At 42.2% G+C, this 15,294-nt stretch overlaps 1 protein-coding gene across 1 annotated transcript in view; it reads right to left on the reverse strand.

The window, feature by feature from the left end:
- LOC149262246 (general transcription and DNA repair factor IIH subunit TFB1-1-like) overlaps positions 1 to 14,621 on the reverse strand; it is a 61,490-nt gene extending 46,869 nt beyond the window's left edge. Inside the window, exons 1-3 of the mRNA XM_089376247.1 lie at positions 14,472 to 14,621; positions 1,760 to 1,873; positions 1,518 to 1,595 (exon numbers count right to left, since the gene is read on the reverse strand). Of these exons, the coding sequence (XP_089232373.1) occupies positions 1,518 to 1,595; positions 1,760 to 1,873; positions 14,472 to 14,621 (342 nt within the window). The remainder of the gene's footprint in view (positions 1 to 1,517; positions 1,596 to 1,759; positions 1,874 to 14,471) is intronic.
- Positions 14,622 to 15,294: the final 673 nt, after the last annotated feature.

Here is a 15,294-nt window from a genome sequence, read left to right on the forward strand (position 1 = left end):
AGACAAAGACATCCATTGTAGGACTAGTAATTTATATATATAAGAATATTTGAATACAAGCGAGACGATGATTGTTACAAATGAGGGTCCCATATATATACCTTGGTAGGAATCCTTTCACGAATGGTCATGTCTTTAGAGACATGCCTCTTCAATACTAATCACTAATTAATCATTACCATATTTACATTATTTTTATATAAATTATATTCATAACAGTTCCATATTGACTGACTATTAATGTAATTCTGGGTTGTAGAGACAAAAAAATAATGATATAAAATTGGCACGAAGCTGAAGAGATTTGACACACCATTCTCCTTTCCAATGTTATATGCCTTAACCTTGGCTGGACATTCTCTTATCCAGAACCACATAGTAGATTTCCTCCTCCTGAAATGTACTTATAGTCTTATACCAAATCAGATCTCAATTTTAAGGATTTGAAAGCAGATGTTCCTCTTGCATAGCACAGATTTCAATCCATTGATAGGTGCTTTGTACAGAAAAGTATGGCTGAATTTATGTAGTAGCCAAGATGCAATTATTCATGAAGATATATTTGTCTTTGATTGGGATAGGTTTATACTAGAACTTTTGATTGTTAAAAGTATCCAAATACCCATGCTGAACATTTTATGTTGACTGCCACTTTACTTCAGTTTCCTATTCACAACTATTAATTTAATTTTCGGTTGTACAGGCAACAACATATTATAAGGGAGGATCTTGGGGCCCAAAAGGATATATGTCAGAATTCATTGTTAATGGGCATGTATCCCTATTGACAGAATCAAAAAATAATTTACAAATTAGGAGAAGAACAATACACAAAGTTCCTTGGTTGTAGCTAGATGTAGGTGTTAGCCCAAAAGCAGGTGTGGCAAAGGCAAAGGTAGAGATGGTGTGGCAATTACTTTTGATAGTGGGCGAGATCATCTAGATGTGGGTGTTGCAGGTACAGGTGCAGCTTAAGGCTGGATAGAATAACCCATGCAGCTAGGACAATAAATAAGGTGCAATCATACATCCATTTTACCTTGAAAGTTTTCAGTAATTCATCATGTACAGCAAAAGTATCAATATCTAATGACCAAGAACATGCAAACATTTTAGCATGAAGAAAACATAATAAACAATGTTTCCACTGAGAGTTAACAAGGTCAATGGGATTATTAAATCCATTCACGTTGCAAACAAACCAGCAGGAACAGAGGAGAGATATATATGAAAAGAAAAAAAATCACAATAACAGTAGCTGCTATAGAATTCTGAATTGAATGGGTCAAAAGCAACATTCCTTGCGCATGATTCAGAATAATAAATCGAGCAAAATGAATCTTCACAAGGAAAGAAAGAAAGAATTAATCCAAGATGAGATTTAATTATTTCTTAACCAGAGGCAATATGCTAACTAAAAACACCAAAACCTTGGCATATCTAATACACAAGACCTTCCAGCCAACTAGTAAAGAAACAAGTCTTAATCAGGACAAAATGTCAGGAAATAAGCTTACCTTATTGACAAGGAATGTACTCGTAAGTGGATATGAAGCCCAGAAGTGTCGAAGCAGTTCCTGAATTGTTGTCCATTGCTGTGGAAGAAAAGAAGTGCACCACACTTATCATAGAATATCAAATTTCAAATAAGTTCCTAGATTGTTAGCCTTTAGCTCAAACTCATATACAATTTTAATGCATTTCATGAATACTATAGCACAAAAAAAGATCATATCAAGAGTAGCCTGGGGCCAGTTACCTCTAAAAGGTCATCTTTAGTTTTCCTGGGAATATTGTCCAGCACATCCTTTTCAGGATTCTTTCCAAGATGATATTTTGTACTTGAAATATATTGAGTTAGGATATTCGCAACCTGCAATCAATTATCTTCGATAAGATATAAATACATTAAGAAATAAATTTCCCTTCCTATTTAATGGATAAAACAGATGGTTATAATAATAATGAAAACATCAAGAAATAACAGAAGGTCAGAGAACCATTGATGCCAAAAGAGTTGAGTGCCTGCTAAACCTTTGGCTTGCAAATTCCAATTTCAAAATTTGCATTCAACCATGCCTAGAATCACTAGCAGGTTAAAATTTGGTTGACATTATTAAAAAACAAAAAAGGATTACATTTTCCTAACATCTGAGTAAATTCAAGTTACCATGATTAGATTCTGCTTACAAATCCACACGCATTTCTTTTGAAAAGTCAAGATCCGGATAAAGGGAAATGACACACACACACACACACACAGAGTAGAATCCAACCATGAACCAGAAATGTAAAAGATACAGATTTCAAGAAGCAAAATCATTCATGAGTTTGAAAATATACCCAAAAAACAGAGTTCCCATTAATATTTTATACTAACCATAAGATTCCAAACATGATATGTAAACAATGCGCACATGCAAAATGAGTGTGTAAACCAAAGTTGTCACACTCAGACTCAGCAAAGACTCAACTGGCCTGAGACTTGTTACTCACCCATATGTGTAAGCCCTAAGAGAAAAATTTTCTCCAATTGTTTTAGCCTGCTATCCAGTAATTCTATTATGATCCACAGATAGCTAGCCTCAGATTCCTCTCATCCATCCTCCAATTACTGCTTTCTTTCATCTAGCCTACTCATCCAATGAAAGTGGGTCAGCTATTGTAAAGTACATTAACCATATTTGTATTCATGTGCTTTCATATAATGTGAAAGGGAATTCTAGTATGAATCACAGGTAGATTTGGATGATAGACTGCTTTTGGTTGTACACTTGTTGCCATGCTTCATCTTGGTACAAGTATATTAACATTTCTGCCTCTTATGAGCCCTTTAAGCTTCAGGGTTTTAGGGCATAATCTCCTTGTCATGTTTGTTGGTACTTTCTTTTGTCTTGAAGACTGGATACTTTGCTTCCGAAGGTGTGGTGGAACATATTCTGCAGTGACTTGTTGTTTTTGACTTTTTGAAGAGTTGTTTCTTCACCCTGATTTTGTTGGACACATGAGATTGCGACTAATAATGGTTCCTCAGAATCTGAATCCTCACTATGTGTGACAATGATTTTTTCATCACGTTCTTGGGCTTCAACTTGCTTCCCATCTATTATTTTATAGAAGCATAGGGATGTGTCTTCAAATTTGTGTCCTGGCATCCATTTTTCTCCACACTTGCGACAACTATTTTTCTTTTTTATCCTTTTCTCTGACTCATTACTTGAAGCGTCTGATTCCTTCTCGACTTCATAAGTATACAACTTCTTGTTAAGGCATTTGTGTCCCCATGTCCATTTGTCTCCACAATACCTACATTTGTTTGTTTATTTTTTTCCTGAGTATTGTTGTTGGCCTTCATCTTCCTTGAATGATGACATTTTGAACTTATATTTTTGCTCAATAATTATTGCTACATGTCTGGCTTCTTCAATAGTTTTGGGTTTGTATCGCTTCAATTCTGCTCAGATATACTCCTTAAGTCCACATCTATACATTTTTAGTAGTTCTTCATCAAAAATCCTCCTTGTCTTACAACTAATACTTCCCATTCGTGGGTGTATTCGCTTACATGCCTTTTTTGCTTGAGATGAACTGTAATATTCCTAATGGGAATATTAAGTGATAACAGTAGTGAAATCATAAACATGCAATAAAAATTGTACACACATGCAGAAATACCAGATTACGCCAGAAATAACACCCAAAATGTTGAGCCTTTTTATAATCAAATGGAGTACAATGAGTAGGAACAGAAGAACCTGGGCTTGCTACAGCAAGCAAGGCAAGATTCCAGGTGAATATGATGGTACCCAAATGTTGGAAATGGCTCTACTACCAAATCTGCGTCCACCCAGAAAACTGTTGTTGCTGCTGGAAAGGAACTGCTGATTTAGCCCTCCAAACTACTCCAAAAATTCTAAGAAATTAGCCACAGACACTACTCCACTAGCTCAACAAAACCCAAAAATATCTCGCGAACCCAAGTGGTGGAAATGGTCCCCGAAATAACTGTGTCCTCCAATAATTTTTGCTGCTGACTACTAAATGAAACTAGGAATTATGCCCTTAGGAGTGCTCATAAAATTATGCAAAATTAATCCTAGCCTACTCTCATAAAACTCACAAAAATCCAGAAAGGGTTAGGGCTGAGTCCAACATGCCCATGCGACCCCAATTTGTGCGTGGACCTCCAACTGGCTAGCAAAACTGGTTGTAGATGAAATCTTCTACAAAATGCTCCAAATTTCTCCTAGAAAATCTCCTTCCTAAACTTTCCCTTATTCCTCCATAGCCACACCATAGATTCTCCTCGCCCAAGTGATTGCATAACAATGCCCAGTGAGCCCCTGCGCAGGCCAAGAATTGGAGCAACTCAGCTCTCTCAAACGCCTCACCAACAGACTTGCAAATTGACAAGAAACTCCAACCCTCTTTGTGGAAGGATTCTCTGCTAATTAGCTAGCCCAAATTCCCCTTTTTGCTGGCCCTCCCAAGAGCCACAATTTCTCTTTTGCATCCAAAGGAAACTCGCTCCAGCCGAAGGAAATGACTATAAATGTGCCAATGGAAACTCTAAACTAAGCTCCCCAATTGTTGTGAAAATTCTACCAATGTAGCAACTGATTTACTTTTCCTACTTATTTCATCATAATTATTCATGAAATTACTTCAACAAACATTAAAATAAATATTGTTGCAAATATCACATCGTAATACAAAAACAAAAATATGCACACATTGACACGGTTATTTTGGACTGATGTCCCCGGAAAAACCCAATGTGGGAAAACCAGTGTGGCAAGGGAGGATTTTATTATTCAGCAATTTTCTTGTATAACAGGGTGCCAAACTGGCTTACCCCCAGATAGACAAACTTCCAGCACTTTCCTAAACCCAGCATAGGCCCTACTGACCTCTGCTACAGCCTGAAACCCTCTGTGTCATCTTGAAACCCTCTGCGTCAGCCTACTGAGGCTCTGCGCAGCCTCTATGGGCTTTTGCGTCACTCCTGTAGCCTTTGCATGGATGACGCAGGCCCTTTTGGCTCTGCGCAGTCTCTGTTGCCTCTGCGTGGCTTCCTCTAGCTCTGCGTCTGCCTCTTCTGCATTGATCTCCCGTCTCTCTGTTCCGTACTTGCTGCCTCCTGACTGCTCTCCAGACCACTCGTTCAATTTCTCAGAAAACCCCACTCCAGAAATTGAACTTACCGGTCTCCTTCCGTGTGTTCTCCGAGTGCCCCTCAAGCCTCCTCTTATACTTTTTCTGTTGACATGTCAACGGTCGAGATTAAGTCCCTAATCAACGGGTAAGATTAGATTTGGCTTGATCCATGTCTTTTGGACCATTCTAACATAGATTCATATTAATACACATTAATATTTTATTTTCCCTAAGTTTAGACTTAGGGACTCCATTAAAAATATTAATTATTTTAATATCTCCTGATCTGTTTAGAATCTGCCCAAACCCTTTCTAGGCATTGGAGATCTCATGCGCCCCAACCTCTCCACCAAATTTCATGGCTAGAGCACATCCGATGCTACCCCAAATCAACACTCCCTCTTAGCGAGGACTGTGCTCTAGCAATACTCCTCACTGAGTATTACTTTGATCATCCAGCATCGGTACCTGTGCTGATGCTAGGCCTTCCTGCCCAACATCCTCTGCATTGTTGCATCCTGTACTGCTGCCCATGGTTTTGCCACTGCCACTGCTGCATTTGTACGACAGCTCCCTCTACATCCGTGTTGCTGCTGGTCCTTTCTCCCAGCACTGCATCCGCACTGCACCTTCCTCTACATCTGTGCTGCTGTTGGTCCTTTCTCCCAACACTACATCTGCACTACAACTCCCTCTGCATCTGTGCTACTGTTGGTCCTTTCTCCCAACACTGCATCTGCACTGCAACTCCCTCTTCATTCGTGCTGCTAACACACTACTTCTGATAGGGGTTCTTTACCATCGCCATCTTTTCTTTGAAGTAGTCAAATTTTGACTTTCCAAGGGCCTTGGTGAGGATATCTGCTATTTGTTCCCCTGTAGGAGTGTAGCACAACTGTATAGCTCCACGTTGGACACAATCTCTGACAAAGTGACACCAGATATCAATATGCTTTGACCTATCATGAAATACTAGATTCTCAGAGAGTTTGATGCAACTCTGATTATCACACATGATCCTGGTCGCCTCCATATTTCTTCTGAATAGGTTTACCAGTAGTTTTCTAAGCCATATGGCCTCACACGAAGCTGTGCTTGCTGCCATATATTCTGCCTTAGATGAGCTCAGAGCCATGGACTTCTGTTTCCTACTGCACCAGGAGGTTATTCCTGATCCAATGTTGAAACAGTACCCAGAGGTACTTTTCCGATCCACTGAACTTCCTGCCGAATCTGCATCGGTAAATCCACTCAACCTCATATCCTTCTCGTTCTTGTACAAGGGCCCATAATCAACTGTTCCCTGTAAATACCTGAGAACGTGCTTGGTTGTTGCCCAGTTAGCCCTCTTTGATTCCACCATGAACTGACTGAGGGTGTTGACAGCATAGCAAATATCTGGCCTGGTATTGACTAGATACATCAGGGACCCTATGAGCTGTCGGTATAGGGTGGGATCGACATCCTTGTTTTCTGATGCATCAATCTTCTTCTAGTTGGTGATCATTGGTGTAGCCATAGGTCTACAGTCTCCCATCTCGAACCTTTTCAGAATTTCTGTAGCATACCTTCCTTGCCCAAAGAAGATTTCTCCTTTCTACTACCAAACTTCCAACCCTAGAAAATAGTGCATTCGTCCCAGATCCTTCATATCGAACTTTGTGGCTAGATTCTTCTTGCAGTCTTCAATGAGTCTGGATGATCCTGTCAGGGAGAGATCATCCACATATAATACTAAGATAAGTGGCTCGCTCTCTACGACCAGATAGTAGAGATTTAGATCGACGTCACTCTTGACAAACCCCATCTTCTGCAAGTAGCCATCTATTCGACCATACCACGCTCTTGGTGCCTGCGTCAGGCCATACAAGGCTTTCTTCAGTCTGCATACATGAGACTTCTTCTCATGAGTTTCAAAGCCCTCTAGTTGTTTAATGTATACTTCTTCTTCTATTACCCCGTTCAAAAATGTTGTCTTGACGTCCATTTGATGGATCTCCCATCCCATCTGGGCTGCAAGAGATATCACGGTCCTAATAGATGTATACCTGGCTACCAGGGCGAAGGTTTCCTCATAGTCAATCCCTTCCTTTTGAGCATACCCCTTAGCCACAAACCTGGCCCTGTATTTTTCAATACTGTAGTCCGCAGCATATTTGATCTTGTAGATCCATCTTGAACCTACCACAGATCTGTCTTGAGGCCTTGACACCACCTCCTAGACATCGTTTACCATTATGGAGTTATACTCCACCATCGCATCTAGCTAGACTTGATGCTGAGTTGCCTCCTTGAAGCTAGCAGGCTCTCCATCCTGAGCTACTAACGCCTGATACCTGTTTGGCTGTTTTCGCTCCCTTTTACTATTCCTTGGCTCTCCGATGAAGTTCTCTGCATCACGCAGAATCTGACGAAGTTCCCTGCTAGTTCTTCCTCTGCCAACATGTACTTCTGTTTGCTCCTCTTCCTCATCCTGAGAATCTTCCTGATCTGAGGAAGGATTCTTCACTTCCGTTGGTTGAAGAGGCATGACCAACAGATCCTCTTTCGACTGCTCCTTGGAAGGCATTTTGCGAGATCTTCTGAAAGCTCTGTCCTCCATGAACTTTACATCTGGTCGTAGTACTACCTTCCTGCTCCCTGGAAGATAGATCCTGTATGCCTTAACATTCTTGCTATATCCTGCCAGATACCCCTTTTCTGCAGTCTGATCCAGCTTCTTCCTCTTTTCTTCGGGTATGCGACAATATGCCAAACTCCCAAATATCCTGAAATGACTGACTTTAGGTGTCTTCCTAGTGAAGACTTTCTCTGGAGTAATCTTGCCCAATTCCCGATGAGGAGTCCTGTTTTGAACGTAGACAGTTGTGTTGCATGCTTCTGCCCATAGGAATTTTGGCATATCCTGATCGTATAGCATGGCCCTAGTTGCTTCTACAATAGTCCTGTTTTTCCTTTCTGCCACCCCATTCTGATCCGGATTGTAGGGAGTTGTCCACTCTCTTTTGATGCCCTCCTTAGCACAAAAATCAGTGAAGTCCTTATCGACATATTCTCCACCATTATCTGAGCGCAAGACTTTTATTTTCTTACCTGTCAGATTCTCCACTAGAGCCTTGAACTCCTTGAATCGATAGAAAACCTCATCCTTGGTTTTCAAAAAATAGATCCAAGTTTTCCTCGAGTGGTCATCAATGAAAGTAAGGAAATACTCGACACCGCTGAGAGCTTTGACAGACATAGGTCCGCAGATATCTGAGTGTATCAATCCTAGTACACTCTTGGCCCTGTGGTTGCTCCTAGGAAATGCCGCCTTGGCATACTTTCCTAGAGCACATCCCCTGCATACATCATCTCGTTCTGTACTCAGATCCAGAACTCCTGTTACAGTGCTCCTAAGAATTCTCAGAGCTCCATGGTGACCCATCCTTCTGTGCTATAGTTTGTTCAAGTCTTTGTCCCCATGACTGCCTATTAGTGCCATTGGAGATTCTAGTTGTAATCTGTACAACCGATTACTTTTGATCCCGATCTAAACTTTCTTTTTCCAGCTGGGGTGTTTGACGTATACCTTTTCCTTGATGAAGTAGACGTCATAACCCTTGCCTTGTAGTTGTGACACGGAAAGTAAGTTCATCCCCAATCCTGGCAGATGTAGCACATATGTGGCACAAAATCGCTCTCCCGATTCTGTCTGAAAAACTATGGTACCCTTTCCTATTGGAGTACACTTTGCCTTGTTCCCCATTGTGATCTGAAAGTTCATCTTCTCTTCTCGATATTTTGAGAAACACTTCCTGATTCCCATCATATGCCACGAGGCTCCACTGTCTATATACCATACTTCTGATGATGCAGCACTAGTCATGCACACTACTTCTTCTTCCAACCTGGAAGTCAACATAGAGAAATCGAAATCTCTCTCTCTTGTGCAATCTTCTGAAAATCTGAGTGAGTCCCCTGAGGTGGATGCCTCTGCATTGTGGTCTCGACCCATAACTGATTTTCCCTTTCTGTCTCTGATTACTTGCTCTAATACCATGTGAAAATTCTACCACTGCAGCAACTGATTTACTTTTCCTACTTATTTCATCATAAGTTATTCATGAAAGTACTTCAACAAACAATAAAATAAACACTGCTGCAAATTTCACATCGTAATACAGAAACAAAAATATGCACACATTGACACAGTTATTTTGGACTAATGTCCCCAGAAAAACCCAATGTGGGAAAACCGGTGCGGCAAGGAAGAATTTTATTATTCAGCAATTTTCTTGTACAACAGGGTGCCAAACTGGCTTACCCGCAGATAGACAAACTTCCAGCACTTTCCTAAACCCAGCGTAGGCCCTACTAACCTCTGCTACATCTTGAAACCCTCTGCGTCAGCGTACTGAGACTCTGCGCAGCCTCTCTGGGCTTTTGCGTCACTCCTGCAGCATCTGCATGGATGACGTAGGCCCTTCTGGCTCTGCGCAGTCTTTGTTGCCTCTACGTGGCTTCCTCTGGCTCTGCGTCTGCCTATTCTGCGCTGATCTCCCATCTCTCTATTCCATACTTGCTGCTTCATGACTGCTCTCCACACCACTGGTTCAATTTCTCAGCAAATCCCGCTCTAGAAATTGAATTGACTGGTCTCCCTCCGTGTGTTCTCCAAGTTCCCCTCAAGCCTCCTCTTATACTTTTTTTTCTGTTGACATCTCAATAGCCGAGATTAAGTCCCTAATCAACGGCTAAGATTAGATCTGGCTTCATCCATGTCTTTTGGACCATTCTAACACAGATTCATATTAATACATATTAATATTTTATTTTCCCTAAGTTAGGGACTCCATTAAAAATATTAATTATTTTAATATCTCCCGATCTGTTTAGAACCTGCCCAAACCCTTCCTGGGTATTGGAGATCTCATGTCCCCCAACCTCTCCACCAAATTTCGTGGCTAGAGCACATTTGATGCTACCCGAAATCAATAATTGTCTCACTAGGGAGACACTCTAAATTCTTCACAATGAGGGTGGAATTCCTACTCGGGAATTCCTTGTGCTAAACAACACAGTTGTCTTGGCTAAGCAACTCAAGAGAACTAATGTTAAATTGTTAAATTATCAAAAGTACCCAAATGGAGACCTCCAAGCTCTACTTAGAATTGTTGGCCCTCTCTCCCTTGGTGTTCCCCACCTTCCACTAATTCATACTCCTTCCTTTCTCTCTCTCTTCTCACTAGTGCGAATTTCTCTATTGGGTCGACTTTCCTTCTCTTGTGCACCCCACATTCCACTAGAGCTATGATTTTCTATTTCTCCTAAGTCCCATATGCCAAAAATGCCTTCAATGCCCAAATTACAAAATTTTGCTATGCTTAGCACCTCCCCAATAAACTCCATTAATTCCCTCTAATAAAAAATCAAAATTGGGGATATTACAGTCCTCCCCACCAAAAATTGCTTGTCCTCGAGCAATTCCTGAACAAGCGCCCTCTTTGACTGTGGATCCCCACTATCACTGCAAACTATACCAGGGTCCCAAATGTGCCACTGGATCGTCCTTGATCTCTGCACTATCCTATAGTGAAGGAGTCCCTCGATACCAAGATCCCAAGCCAACTTGATCAACGTGAAGCACCCCTTGCTCCACTCACTATCCAAGTAGTCCATCTCATGCACTCTGATGGTGGGCCCCTGAAGATACGACCCAATCCCTATGCAAATGAAGTCTCCCCTACATGAGCTCCTCCTGATATCCTCCTGTTGACCAACCTGCCATGCTGATGAAGTTCCCCACGCCATCAGCGACTCACTAAAGCCCAATGGGGAATCTGAATGATCTTCCCCTGTAGTAGCCAGCTCATCCCTAAAGGTCGTTGAGCTATCAAGTACTGTGATGCTCGGGTCCCATGCTAGCCTCAAAAGGGTGCCACCATGTTGTCGCTACGTCACTCTGGCTCTAATAGATTGCCCATCATGCGTACATTGTATCCTCCTCTCCTGGAACCCAATGGTGAAATACTGATAGAGGCGAAATACATCCTGCCTAGGCATCTCCATGATGCCAAATCCTACCCATCCAAATCTAACTCCGAACCTGTGCAGCAATAGAGAAAGCTTGCCTCGCCATACGATGAAGGCCTCTGCGAACCCCATTTGCCAACCCAAGAGTGAACTAGATCACTCTCTGCCATGACTCCGCTCATCACGAGACAGAGTGATCTATCAACCAACTGAATCCTTGCATCCCATAGTCGGACCTGCTGTGGCATAGCTCTAACAACTATTGGAATCCATCTGTGCCTCATCTCTAGTCCTTGCATGCAATCAATATATAGGCTCCATATATGATGAACTAATATGATGCACGCTAAATTGCCTTGTGCCTTCCACTATGTAGTACCGATGATCGTTGGAAGCCACATGTGCCAAATACCTACCCCCTGAATGCAATTAATAGGTGGGTATCTAATACTCGCAATCGACTTGGTGTACATGGGTCCCTCCTACTCTTGCCAACCATCACCACCGAGTCTGCCATCCGCGCTCTCGATAATGTGTCAATACAATGTCTAGAGCCTGGACATACGAGAAAACAGCCTCAACTATACACGATATCCTATGCCCATGCATGGTCCTGACATGCCGTGTGGAAAGAATGACACATGTCTCCCTCGTGACTAGCTCCCCAAGCGTAGGCTCAGTGATGAATGATATGTCACCCCTGCAAATGATCACCTCATCCCCCAACCTATGGTTGTCAACTCACGCACCGACCCAATGCCACCACTAAGAAGTCTCTCCCTTAGTGTGTTGCGTGTCATCCAAATATCTCGGGTGAGCTCCTCGTCCCCCGCTGATCATGACTAGAGTGTCAAAGGACAACAGCCAAATCAACGGTGCCCATAAGTGATGTAGAAGAGGGTCAGGCGTGAGTCCGCATGGATACCATCAATTATCGCTCATCTATGTCCCCGTCGATCTTGGGTGAACTACACCCAAAGGTATGCCTAGTGTCTCTATGTAGGATTCTCCCTAGAGACAACACTCCAAGACACTGGTGCGCAACACCGTATGCCCCTGTACTCCTCGACATGCCACTGTACACTGCGGCCTACAATTGTACACCGTTGAATACACCATGATTGTTAGTTTTTGTAGCATTCGATGTGTTCTAGCCACGAAATTTTGTGGAGAGGCTAGAATACATGAGATCTCCAAAACCCAGAAATTGCTTCTAGAAATTCCACCTAGAAATGACTTAATTAGATTACTAGTTAGTTTTTAAATATTTCCTAAGTCTAAACTTAGGGAATATGACTAATTAATCATAATTAATTAAGTTATGGTGTGAATGTTCTAGAAACTCACATGGATCAACTTCAAGTTAATCCTAGCCATCGATTAAGGTCTAATCTTGGTTGTTGAAGTCTCAACAAAGGATTATAAGAAGTCGATGGGGCTTGGAGAAATCACTTGAGCAGTTTGATTTCATGAGCAAATCGATTTCCTGAGTAACACCAGTTAGTTGTTGGAGAGAGAGCCAGTGAGATCAAAGCAGTGATTGAGGGGCAGAGACAGTGAGCCAGAGCAAAGATTTGTCAGTTGGGCATCCATAGATGTACTCAAATTTCATTGCTGCATAATAAATAAACCCTCACTGCTACACTGATTTTCCCAAGTTGGGTTTTCCTGGGGATATTGGTAAAAAAATAATTGTGTAAATTTATGTGTGTGCTAGAATTTCTTCCAGCGTTTATTCTTCCGCAGTTTTATTTATGTAGGTTGTAGTGTGAGTTATTCAGTGTTTGTTGTAGGAAACAGTAAATAAATTGTTAAAGTTAATTAACAATTAGGAGAGTAATTTTCAGTTGCTACAATAGGATTCAGGTTTCCGAATTTTCACACTGCTACTGTTGTCCCATCATGTATCACCTCGTATCCTGCCTGTGTCACCGTACCTAACACTCCCCACGAGTACTCAATGTGATGTGAGCTACTCCCCCTACTCCACAGTGTAAATTGACATGCTACGACACACCACCATGCATCTGCATGCTCCTCTGCAGGCCACTGCTCCTCGCTGCATCGCCCTGCACACCACTAGATGTTATGGCCTAAAATTAGGTCTGTACGCATCAGTCTACATCCCTCTACATAACACTGGACCCTACGAGATAACTCTGTGCAGTCCTGTGTACCACTGCTCATTGTCGTACCACCCCGTAACATACAATATCCTTCATCTACCAAAGTATCTACCACTCTGGTAGTAAACCCTCCATGGTGTGGGCTACATCTCCCCATCTGCCCTGAAAGACCTAAGTGGCTTGACTCCTCACATGCTAACGGGAATGACACAACTGTGCCAATTCTCAGTAGCTCCAGTGTCCAATATACCAATGAGAGGGCACTGTCTCCATGTAATGCCCCATCTGGTGGCCTGCCGACGCCACCTCCTCCTACCAGCTCCTACCAGTGTAAGCTAATCATCTTATGACTCCACGCACAGTTAATATGCCAAGACAACTCATGATATTTGTCTGCTCCCCTGTCAAACCATCCTGTCACTAGCGCTGACTAAGGCTCTGATGGATTTTTGAAAATGTGTGTGCGCCCAAACATTGAATCCATCACGCAGCTACTACCATCATCTAGTAGCGCTATAATTTGATGGGAAATCCCACCTGGATCCCAACAACAGTCTGGCGCTCGAGTCCCTCTAGTAATCCCCGACCTCTGCTAAAATATGGCCATGGATGTATCCAACCGCCTAGCTTGCTCCATCGGGTATTAGCGTAGTACCTCCTGTCATCCAATCCCAAAGGAGGGATCGAATGTACAATCTCTTGTGTATGGAACAAGCCCTACATGTTGATGTTGTGCCATACTCAACTCATATCACTTAGTCTTGCTAACTTGGACATCCCCTCGGGTATGTCTAGACAACTCTGCCTCCCTCAACCCAATGCGTAAGGGTGGGTTAATAACGTTGTAGATCCCACCAGTGTGCCTCTGAAGCAAACTGTGCTGAAATCCCAACGGGTGGTCTCTCTGTTGCCTCTCATCAATGGCTAGCCCAAAGGATGGTTGCACATCCTCCTCCATCATGGACTCAACACGAGCCTCCGACTGCTCCTCCATAGACAACCCAACACGCAAGACATACTCACCAGTGAGCGGTAGGTGACTGTCATCCGACAACTCTGTCATAGATCTGGATGTACATATCGGCTCCTCATCAACAATGGAGATGTCTCCGGCACCTCATCAACCTGTGGTGCGCTACTATCACCTGAGAACTTGGTCACAACCCGAGATACCTCATCAATGGATACCTCAACAACGGATGGCATCTCATTAACGGGTGTATGCTCAACTGTCTCCTTGCCAACCATGGCCCCTTCAACTAGTTTCTCATCTTCTGCCTTAACCCTCCTCATCATCCCTGCATAATTCCACTGAATCCCCATTGTTTAGTGGACGCTTGAATACCATGACCCAATGATTGGTATGCCCTCCAATTTGCAACCAATAACTCCACATTAGTTGCAATCATGTCTTGCCATCCTAATGCATTACCCATAATTTTGGGCATAGTGGATTTGTTGTATAATTGAGAATGGTCATGATTCCCAATTACCGAATAAATCAATTGTTCGCCCACATCAATCATCATTTGTTTCATCCTAATCACCTCATTCAAGGTTACTGCCATGTTGTTTGATTTTAATTTTTCTTTGGATCCCATGATTTCTTAGCTTTTTATACTGGTCTTGTCATAGAATGAAGGGTTTCCCACAGGCTGAGCCAAGATTATGGCTCTGATACCACTGTAATATTCCTAATGGGAATTTTAAGTGATAACAATAGTGAAATCATAAACATGCAATAAAAATTCTACAGACATGCAGAAATACCAGATTACGCAAGAAATAACACCCAAAACGCTGAGCCTTTTTATTATATTAATCAGATGGAGTACAATGAGTAGGAACAAAAGAACCTGGGCTTGGTACAACAAGCGAGGCAAGATTCCAGGTGAATATGATGGTACCCAAACGCTGGAAATGGCTCTACTACCAAATTTGCGTCCAGCTAGAAAATTATTGTTGCCGCTGGAAAGGAAATGTTGATTTAGCCCTC

The sequence above is a fragment of the Pinus tabuliformis genome, chromosome 6 (assembly GCF_031772625.1).
Source record: "Pinus tabuliformis cultivar Carrire ecotype Pingquan chromosome 6, CPIR1, whole genome shotgun sequence".
In the NCBI taxonomy this organism is placed as follows: domain Eukaryota; kingdom Viridiplantae; phylum Streptophyta; class Pinopsida; order Pinales; family Pinaceae; genus Pinus; species Pinus tabuliformis.